Genomic DNA, 10,306 nt, shown 5'->3' on the forward strand with positions numbered 1-10,306 from the left:
TTGTTGCAGCATTATAGTGAACAGTTGTTGGTTTTAATTTTTAAGTAAGAGCTCATGACAAAATGTCGAGTTCGCCAATGTGACAAGTTGGAAAAGCAACATCAAGATGGTAGTACAAATATATCCAATTCCCTATATATTTTATTGAACCATTTCAAAACAATTAATGTTGTTAAACCCGTTAAATAACCATTAACGTTGACTCATAAATACACAGATGTCACGCCTAAACTTCCGTAAAACAGGAGGCGTCAAATGCAAATAGCCATCTTTGACTAGCACTGAGCTGGCTGGCGGTCTATGTACACATGACGTACCAGAGTCCTCTATCTAAGTACACACATAGTACACGTTATAGACAGCTGTATGTTACTGTAATTGAGTGAACTCCTTCAGTAATGTTAAAATGCATTCCACAGGAGCTAACGTCGGCTAACGTTATCCAGTGCGTTGCGTGTTGACATGTTAAACATCGAACCTGAGTTTTAATTCATTTCACATGTCGAAGAAACTGTTAGCCTTCAATCTGGCTTGACGGCACATTTAACGAGATCTTTGTAGACAAAAAGGGTACCTGCTCGCTGCCGCTCCAAGTCTTTCAATCGACTAACGCTATAAAGACGAGGGTATTATTCGGTGACAACCAGACTTCCATATTTCAAAATAAAAGCGTTATCTCTACAAGGGTTTAACTCAAAAGAAACCCCACGCAGCCACGCACCCACGCACATAGGCTGGACTTTCAATGACAGTAGTTCCTGCATTCGTCAAGTTAAATACGAGTTCCTTAAATATAGTGCTTTTATTCTGCAAATCTTACAGGAAGTTGATTTTCTCATTCTGGCTGCTGGCGGATTTCAAGCACACGCCGTGTTTTGAATCACGTTAGCAGTGGACGAGTTGTTTGGCCCCATGTAAACACGCGTAGTTACAGGTACGTCAGTAAAAAACGCAAAATGTAGTTTAAAAGCTCGTGTTATCGTTTAACGCTGCTGTGTTGTTATCTTACATTAAGTGAAGCTTGCTGTGCCTCTTAAACTACGTCGGACGTGTCTTATCCTCTTTTTAATGTCGTCCATGGTAGCTCTGTTGTGTACATGGTTATCTAACTTAATTGGGAAATACTGCAGAGCACCGTAATATGTCGTTCCTTTGTAGACGTCTCTGCTCCCCCCTGAAGTGTTTACCTCGCTTAAAATGGCGTTGTACGTACCGCTGTTACGGTCCAACAGCCTGTTTACTTTCAGCCGTTCAAGCCTGAATTAAACGTACCGCTGTCCTGTGAGGACAAGGCTCCACTCGTCAGTAATAGTAATAAAAGTAAATGTGACTATAATAATGATTGTAGCAGTGGATGTCAGGCAGGACCACTGCAGGAACAACTACCGTCCAGATGTAACCACCATCCACAGAAACCTGTGTCAGTAATGTGGGTTTATAATGAATCAAAGCACAATGACTCCAGGAAAGAAGCTGACATTGTTTTGTGCATTAATGACATGTGGATTTATATAGAAGTGGAGGAGAAATGAGCTCAGTGTGTCCTATGAGGTCCGGCAGTCAATGCCTATAGCAGCTTATGTATGGGCTGGTCCAGGCTAACCCGAGCCAGCCCTAGATATTTTCAAAAATATATACTGTGCTGTGTAAAAGTATTTGCTGGTTTCTTATTTGTTCGAGATCATCAAACATTTTTTTAAATTAGACAAAGATAACCTGAGTAAATAAAGTAAAGTAAGTGTTTTTTTTTATCAGGTGCAATGAGCTACCCAAACCTTCCTGGTCCTATGTGGCGGCAACAATTTCAATCAACGATTGCGTTTGCGTGATAATGTCACGTGGTGACTTGAACACCTCTTGAAAAGATTTCTTTCTGACCCTGTGACATGAGTGTTTCATATTCCTGTGGAGGCAGATTTCCATTCTTGTTTTCTTTTTAAGCTGGAGGGTACCATGAGTCGGACCAATAGCAGTTCAATGTCCCTTGGCTTTCCAGCGGTGGGGTTGTGCCTTGCTGCTTTGCTGCTCAGCAATGCCTTACTTTACTTTTACCTGGAGTCGTTGTATCCGACTGATGAGCTGCTGGTGTCCTCCCGTGTTGGCTGTGAACCTCGACATTTTAAAATGGCGACCATGAAAAACTGCATCCCCTGGCTCCAGTGTTCACAGATAAATGCTGAAGTACGCAAGCTGAAACTGATTGGCCAGGGAGCTGTTAAGAAGGTAGAGGGTCTTTTAATCTGCCAATTTTATACTGTATCTTTTTATTGTGTGAACTGAACTAGAGAGGGTATATAATATGTACATCATGCCAATTCCACTTTAGATTTGGGTTATAACCCAGTTTTCCCCTTTCGGATGTGGTGTATGAGCTTGAACCGATTGGATTTAGCAAGCACCGGATTAACTGGTATTAGTCATTGTGACACAATAAAGCAAATTAAAGAGTAGCTACATCAATCCGCAACCTTTGGCAACAGCCTTTCAGTCTCCAACTCAACTTGTATTGCAATAGTATCAAGATACATGACAATGTGATTAACATAATCCCAGAGGTTTTAAGGTTGCTCTTCGTTGTCAGGATTGCTTTATTTAATATTGGCAAAGATGTGTCACAGCAATTTTATTCAGGGTAGAAAAGCATTGATAAACAAATGATTTAAGTCAGACACCCCCATCTATAAAAGAGGTATGAAATATGATTAGGGAAAGCGTTATTTTCTCCATTAAACCTCAGGAAATAAGTTTGCAATTTTACTAGATTTTTTTTTTTTTTTTTAAGAATTCTCAAATATATCCACCAGGTCCTCTTTTCATTTGTATTGGTCATTATTTCCAGGTGCGTCCTTTCCTCCTGACTTACTGACCTCATCTTCCACTTTTCCTTCCATAGGTCCATCTGGCAGAGTGGAGGGGTCAGAAGGTGGCTTTGTCCCAACTGTCCTCTCCGGATTACCTGGAGGATTTTCTCCATGGAGTTTCTATGTTACAGGCCCTTCAGGGACCCCAGGTGGTGCAGCTGGTGGGGTTTTGCCTTGAAAACCGCACCCAGGTCACAGAGCACCACCCACTTGGCTCTTTGCTTAACCTGGAAAGTATTCTGGCACAAGAGCAGCACCAGCAACACAACAAATGGCAGATGCGGCTGGGGCTGGCTATAGATTATGTCTCTATCCTTCATTATCTTCATGACAGCCCAGCTGGGAAGCGGGTTATGTGTGACTCCAGCAGCTTGGAGAAAACTCTCACCCAGTTTCTGCTGACTAGTGACTTTCACCTGGTAGTAAACGATCTTGATGCGTTGCCTGAGGTGGATGAGTCCAGAGGCTTGTTGGTGAAATGTGGACATCGAGAGCTCACTGGGGACTTTGTTGCCCCAGAGCAGCTTTGGCCATTTAGAAGCAAAGGGAAGCCATTTTCAGATAATCTTATGCCTGGGTATGATGAGAGAACAGACATCTGGAAGATCCCAGACGTGACATGGTTCCTGATGGGAAGGGTACCTGGAGGGGATGTGGTCCACTTCCATCTTTTTCAGATTCACGAGGAGTGTAAGAAGGAAGATCCCAAACTCCGCCCTTCAGCACTGGATGTTTTGAAGGTGTACCAATCAGTTTACAGTAGCATGGTGCGGGACAATGCTGGCTTTAGAGACATGCTGTAGAGTACGTGTCTTCATAACTGAGTCACTTACAAAATACCAAAAATGTTCAATAGAAATTCAAGCTACATTTTTAAAATGTTGTGCAGTTTAATAAATGCTACTGGGTTTGGAACAGATTGTGGCTTTCTGTCTTCTTCATTTACAGTTTACTTGTTTCTAGTTTAACTACATGTCAAGGTGTAAATAACCATGCAAGGAGGTTCACAGATTTAAGAGACGTTTTTCTGTATTTTCATTTTACTATTTGTGTTGCGATTTATTTCATGTCTACCTTCTACACCGTTGTAGAAGGTAGTTTAGCTGACACTTGCCTGCTTTTACCAATACAGACCCACACCTTTCCAGAGCTAGCCAGCCTGCATTCTCCTTAAGCTCGTGCCTCAAAGCTATATTTGCGACAGAAAATGTCACATCAAGTGCAGCTTCTTTGGTGATGAATGCACAACAATGTTTCCCAAATATTCAACATACCCTACTCTTTGCACCTAGACTGGGAGAGGCTTTGTGTTTCTCTCAGCACCCCTCTTCAACCTGTTCTCGCTCAAAAAAGTGGGTGACTTCATTTTAGACCTCCTTATATTTACAGTTTGATGTTTTTTAACTTTATATTGGATGTTCCGATCATTCTTCAACAAGTGATGTCATTTGAAAATAAAAACATTTCTGAAAGCTATTATTAAATCTTCTCAGCCAGTTATCCAATGCAGACAGCCTTTTAATCTTTCTATTTGACATGGATGCTGACAAAACAATGATGCTTTGCTTCTGCTTTTCTCCAATGGAAAAACATCTTTTACAATAATAAAAAAATGTCCACGCAAATCTATTGTTCTAGTTTATATTCTCTCATTTATTATAATGAAATTCTATTCTAAGCGCATCTATTTTAAATTGTCAAATTTCTTGTTGGAATAAATGCATGGCTTTAGAAATAAGAAATAAGCCAAACTGTATATTTATTTGAGTGGTAAATGTTAAACCCTTGAGTGGTATGTCATTTATATTAGTGAAACGCCAACATGCATTAAATGTATGGATCAGGAAGCGGTACCAGTGTGCCTCTGACAATGGACTTCAGCTTCCAAGCGGCACCTAGCTTTAGAAAATATGCCATTGGAAGATGAGTGGAAAACCCTCCTGACTTCAGTTCAACAATTTTTAAACTACTACTTAAAGGTTCTTGACCCATTATGCATCCTGAGATGTTTTTACCAACACACCTCATAATAATACATTTTATTTAGAGAGTGCTTTTCTGACATTTAAAATCATCATTTAGAGCTACACACAGAAAACCTAAAACACACATCATTAGTTAGACATTATATTAGACATTGGTTTTGAAGCAGTGAAGCCAGAGAAACGTATACTACAAAACAATTATTTTTATAATTTTGATGTATTTCAAGTTTTTTTCATTTTGACCATGGCTCACTTTTATTTTATTTTTTGTTCTATTACTAATTAAAAATGGGCGTCCATAAACCAGAGGGTGGTAATCATGGATATGGTCTAACTATGCAAACAAAATAACCTGTTATGTAAACTGCAGGAAATTAAATGTAGAGCATATCAGTTTGTTTATTTGTCTCATTACAAAGACAGTAAGAAATGAAGTATAGTTACTACGCAAATACTGTAAACAATTAATCAAATAAATAATGTATGACAGCTTTTTTTTCCCTGAAAATGAGACCGGAAGTGTTCATTCTGCTTGTGTTGACGGAACACAGCGTGAGGAGGAAGCATCCGCAGACGGGAAGGTTGGACGTCGGATTCTCCTCTCAGTCGAACAGGTTTGCATTTATTTTATTTTTTTGTGTAATTCACTCTCTAACGTCGCGAGCTTCGAAACCAAGAGATATTTGATGAGGATTAAAGAGCGAAGACGAGCGTGTCCCGTTCAAACGGCAGTCCCACGCGCCCACGAATTCATGTGGAGTGATCAACCGGGTGTTAAAATCGATCCATGGGTGTAACCCTCACGAGCACGTCGTGGTCAGACGCGGTCTGTCCCGGCAGGGAGAAGTCGCTGCCCGTCCAGCAGCGGGCAACAGGGACCCAGCCGGTCGTATGTCGCAACAGCCATCTTTCCCTGTGTGCTGTTCTCGTGTCGATGGATTTAAAGACGCTACCGTCGATATTAGAAGCGGCACCGTGTCTACTCCGGTTTGTTGGAGTGATGTGTGAGTTATTACAGCGGAATATGTCTTCTATCACTATTGGCCGTTTTCTATGAGTCGGTATACGCTGCGCCATGGCGTCCTGCGCGTGCGGCTGAGGCTTCGAGTCGCTTCCATCCATCGCCGTACTGGGACGTCTATGTTTAATAAGATTTCCTCTCGATAATTACGGCAGTGAAAACGAATAGTTTTCTCTTTTTTTCACAGCTCAGATTAAAACATGAAATATGGCTGGCTAATTTCTAAAAACGAAATTAGTCGTGCGCAGTGCTGCCTCATCCAGCCTCCTGCGAGGAGCGGCTCTGTGCGCGTGATGCAGTAACACAAGGTCCGTTTCTCAATACCACATACGACAAGTACGGATTTGTGTACTTGGACAATGGACTCGGGAGTCCAGACTGCCTGGGACGGGAGGACGGTCATTCTGCGTTTGGAACACCGGCTGACTTCATGACGTCACCACGTTATCTGGTCTTGCCAATTAATACAATGCAGTTGTTGACTATTAAATATTTTCACCATTATTTACCAGTATCAACCATCGATTAAAACCCTGCATATTGTCATTCATTACAAAATACATCATATGTATATATATGGTGAAGCACCAAAGTAAACTATGTATTAACTAAAATGAGGTTTGAAACATTAACAACAATTAAATAATTCCTATTCTAATGGATAGGGCTACATTCCACTTACACACCTACCGTTTGTCTTCTTGGTACTAAAACATCAAAAAGTTGATTGATTAGTTAGTTAATTGTGGTAGTAGTTAAATTCATAAACAACTAAATGGACCTGAAGCTCATCTGTGCCTTTACATCTTTACATTTGTGATTATCCTCATTGTATTTCATGTTATGATACAGTGATTATTGCAGGTACTATAACTTTAAATAGGGAAATCATTAACGGTTAATATTGTAGTAACTGTTGGCTAGGTTATAATAGTCAATGAGGCTCCACTATGGTAGGTGACATAGTGACATTTCATGTCTATAATAGTCATAATGGAGGCTGTTGTTAGATAGGTGGGCTCTTAAATAATTAAATAAAAATAAACTTCATACACAATCATACAAGCAAACAGATGACCTAAAATATGGATTTATTATTATTACAATTCAAAGTACCTTTGAAGCTGACTTGAGCTCACTTCCTTCCCGTCCTGCTGCCGATTTAAAGGCTCTCAGTGACGGTCCGGATCTCCTTACATGTCTTTTTAATTCAAATATTGTTTTAATGCTAATGCACAATAATAGCCAGTATAAGTGCATGTCAAATAATATTGTCATTGTCTTTGTTGTTTAAATATCCATGTCGACAACCCTTGTGTCAGTTTGCAGCAGTGTGCTTGATTGTCTTGGCCTGCAGCAGCATGTGGAGGTTCCTACTCACACCAAAGGGCACACTCTGGATCTGGTCATCACTGACTCCGCTTCCATCAGTAACCTAGAGGTTTATGATCTCGGTGTGTGCATGTGTCCAAGTGTCAAATGTCTTTCCATAACTGGAAAAGCATTGACTCCACCTCTTTGACCATGGATCACCTTTCCACCCTCTGCATTAATGGATGAATTAGCAGAACTCTATAATACATCCCTGAGCAGTTTTTCTTGTCTTTTGATCTCTTTTGAAGTGTTTCAGTCAGGATTCCGTTCCTCCCTCAGCACTGAAACAGCTTTTCTCAAGGTGATGAATGACCTGCTGATCACAGCCCATGCAGGATCACCCTTACTCCTCATCCTCCTAGATCTGTTGCTGCATTTGACACAGTGGATCTCACCATCCTCCTAGAGTGCCTCCACACCACCAGTGTGGTTTCAGTCCTACCTTTCGAGCAGAACTGAATGTGCCTCATTGGGAAGATGCAATTCCAGATTACTCTCGCTCTCCTGTGGTGTTCCACAACAGTTGTTCCTCAAGCCCATTCTCTTCATTATTTATATGCTCCCACTCAGTGGTGTCATCAGCAGACCTCAACACACAGCTCTACATCCAAACTGCCCAAAGCCACTTAGCAGCCATTTTATGTCTCACCGCCTGTCTTGGGGAGTTGGCCAGGTTCAGTCATCCTCCATAACTCATCTCACCTTTGACAGTCAGGTCATGCCCCTGTCCTCCACAGTCACTAATCTGGGAGTTAGGTTTGACCCTCACCTGACCTTTAATGACAATTTAAAATACCTGTGCCATACCTTCTTTTATCATCTCAAAAAGTCTCCAAACTCGGCCCCACTTTCACTCTCAGACCTTTGATCTTTGTTACTTTAATTTGATGAAAGAGAAACCCTGAGGTCCTGTAATGCACAAGTCAGAGTGTGTAGACCAGGGATGCCCACACTTTTTTGGCCCACAAGCTACTTTTCCATCCACCAAGTCATGCCGCTCTGTTCACAAATGTTCAAACAAAGGGTGTGAAATAAAAATAAAATAAAAATTGGTCTTTATCTCGCTGCATAATATCGGATCGTATCGGCCGCAGTGAACAACATGTGAATAAGGGGAGTTTTGGCACTTCTCTTTAGTGAACAACGTCCCTGAATGATCGTATTTTGTGTAACAGATGTTTTGCTGCCAGAATGACTCAAGTGATGTTTTTTCCCCACCTTTCATCAGTCAGGACATGTCTGTGAGGATGGAAATGGATATCAATGGAGTGTCAAGAGCACATGTCTCCATCATTCCTGCATCGGAAATCAAAGCGACATTGAAACCGGAAGCAGATAGACCTCGCTGTGCCAGCACCCCGTGTTCACCCATCAGAGGTACTGTTTCAGGATACCAGATCCTCCACATGGACTCAAACTATCTGGTAAGCTTCACCACTGGTGAAGATCTCCTCAAGCTTGCTCACAAGTGGTCAGAAGGAACACCAGAGAAGGGTACCGTATCAGAGGCCATGACCAGCTCTGTTGAGAGTGCCGTGCCAAAGTCGGTGGACTTGGGCATCCACCGGCCTTCACGAATCTGCAAAGGTAAAAGTCGACACTACCAACCCTACGACATTCCTGCTGCCAATGGCCGGAGACGGAGGCGCATGCCCAGCTCGAGTGACACCTTCCTCAGGTCCTTGACCCACGGAGAGCCTGGAAGGGGTCTGAATGCTCCACTACCGCTCTGTCTGCTTAAAGGAAAGAGGGCCCAGTCAAAGTCTCTCGACTACCTTAATCTGGACAAAATAAGTATCAAAGAATCATCAGACACTGAGGTCTTACAGTACCAACTGCAGCACCTTACCCTGCGAGGGGAGCGCATGTTTACCAGAAACAAGACATGAAAGCACAGGTGAACGCCCTTTTTAGGCGTCATTTCAAGCTTGGTCTTTAAGAAGACAGTCTGAAATCACACATACATACAGTTGGGACACTCCTCACATTATAATGAGGTTGTTGAGGATAAAACATGTAAATTATATAAATTTAGCAATAACTGGTGAACCTATTTATTGACAGTCTTGTGGCTGTTTACTGGTCAGAGATGCACTGAAACATCAGCTTACAGCTGATGAAAGCACATATCCCCTACTCTACTAACTTAAAACCCATCATTTCAATTTAGTCTAATCATGGTTTAATTGTTTATCTATGAGGACTTTGTTAGTGGAAGTTTAGATTTTCTTTTCATTTCATGGCAGTGCATACAACTGTAGAAATGTATTGATTTATTGCTGTAAGTCAATGTTAATGTGTTTCTAAATCTCTCTTTTATCAGAAGTTCGGCATCTTAAAGACATAAAGAAAATGTAGTAAAATAGTCACAAGCCTCATGTACATTCAAAGAGTTTTTAATTGTTGTGTTTTACCCTGTTTAACCATTCTTGTGCTGAGTTGATCACTTCCATTTTAATATGTTGAAGTAATTTGGGACTTGTAATACCAGGGAATTTTCAATTACCAGCTCCTTAGATGACTAGCCATCACAATACTTATACATTTATTTATTGCTTTCAATGTACATGGGTGGACAAAAGTATTTTGAAGTGTGTCTTTTTAACGAGTGTGTATGTTGCATTTAAAGCTAATATTGGATGTGTTTTTGCCATATTGCAGAAAATGGATTCTGATTGCACTGATGTCTTCAACCCACTGTTTGTTGAAACTTCACCATCACAGCACCAATTAGGCATTCACAAACTGTCATATTGAAGACAAGTAAGCCATCTGAACACTTACAATGGTGTAGAAAAGTGTGTTCCTGCCTTCAGGTTTTACACATTTTGTTGGGTTGCTTAGTGGGGAAATTTCTTTAAATTTTTTGTAAAACATTAAAAATGTAATTCATTTCCCGAACATGTGTATATGTATGAAACCTAAAACGTGTATGTGACACTGCCATGCTTCAAAATGTTCTAATATAGAAAAACAACTAATCTGAGTAAAATGGATGAGCCCACCATATTTGTGCGTTTCTACTTAGAGCTCACTAAAAGCGAAGAGGAAATGCAGGATATTTG

At 41.0% G+C, this 10,306-nt stretch overlaps 3 protein-coding genes across 8 annotated transcripts in view; 2 read left to right on the forward strand and 1 right to left on the reverse strand.

The window, feature by feature from the left end:
* Positions 1–715, reverse strand: part of pam (peptidylglycine alpha-amidating monooxygenase) — a 30,131-nt gene extending 29,416 nt beyond the window's left edge. For 2 of the 4 annotated variants that reach the window (XM_037483931.2, XM_037483928.2), the window contains exon 1: positions 575–664. The gene's annotated coding sequence lies outside the window, so the exon portion shown is untranslated. Of the gene's footprint in view, positions 1–574 lie in introns of all 4 variants that reach the window. The other 2 variants (XM_037483929.2, XM_037483930.2) reach the window with 2 other exon arrangements.
* Positions 716–795: 80 nt separating this feature from the next.
* On the forward strand, positions 796–4,486 carry pomk (protein O-mannose kinase). 2 transcript variants are annotated; one of them, XM_037483932.2, is made up of 3 exons: positions 796–934; positions 1,942–2,223; positions 2,894–4,486. In XM_037483932.2, exons 2-3 carry the CDS (start codon positions 1,954–1,956, stop codon positions 3,662–3,664), a joined length of 1,041 nt encoding a protein of 346 aa, XP_037339829.1. In that variant the 5' UTR covers positions 796–934; positions 1,942–1,953; the 3' UTR covers positions 3,665–4,486. The 2 variants fall into 2 exon arrangements, with proteins under 2 accessions (XP_037339829.1, XP_037339830.1); XM_037483933.2 differs by having other exon boundaries at positions 829–934; positions 1,756–2,223.
* Positions 4,487–5,361: 875 nt separating this feature from the next.
* Positions 5,362–9,863, forward strand: macir (macrophage immunometabolism regulator). 2 transcript variants are annotated; one of them, XM_037485234.2, is made up of 2 exons: positions 5,362–5,460; positions 8,470–9,863. In XM_037485234.2, the coding sequence occupies exon 2, from the start codon at positions 8,477–8,479 to the stop codon at positions 9,128–9,130; it is 654 nt and encodes a 217-aa protein (XP_037341131.1). In that variant the 5' UTR covers positions 5,362–5,460; positions 8,470–8,476; the 3' UTR covers positions 9,131–9,863. The 2 variants fall into 2 exon arrangements, with proteins under 2 accessions (XP_037341131.1, XP_037341130.1); XM_037485233.2 differs by lacking the exon at positions 5,362–5,460 and adding an exon at positions 5,483–5,850.
* Positions 9,864–10,306: the final 443 nt, after the last annotated feature.

Source organism: Pungitius pungitius, chromosome 18 (assembly GCF_949316345.1).
Source record: "Pungitius pungitius chromosome 18, fPunPun2.1, whole genome shotgun sequence".
Lineage (NCBI taxonomy): Eukaryota > Metazoa > Chordata > Actinopteri > Perciformes > Gasterosteidae > Pungitius > Pungitius pungitius.

Excerpts from the sequence above, each read along its gene's own strand:
- pomk (XM_037483932.2), top strand. The coding sequence starts at position 1,954 with ATGAGTCGGACCAATAGCAGTTCAATGTCCCTTGGCTTTCCAGCGGTG. Across the intron at positions 2,224-2,893 it reads GCCAGGGAGCTGTTAAGAAG|GTCCATCTGGCAGAGTGGAG; the intron begins GTAGAGGGTCTT and ends TTCCTTCCATAG.
- macir (XM_037485233.2), top strand. The coding sequence starts at position 5,738 with ATGTCGCAACAGCCATCTTTCCCTGTGTGCTGTTCTCGTGTCGATGGA. Across the intron at positions 5,851-8,469 it reads CCGGTTTGTTGGAGTGATGT|TCAGGACATGTCTGTGAGGA; the intron begins GTGAGTTATTAC and ends ACCTTTCATCAG.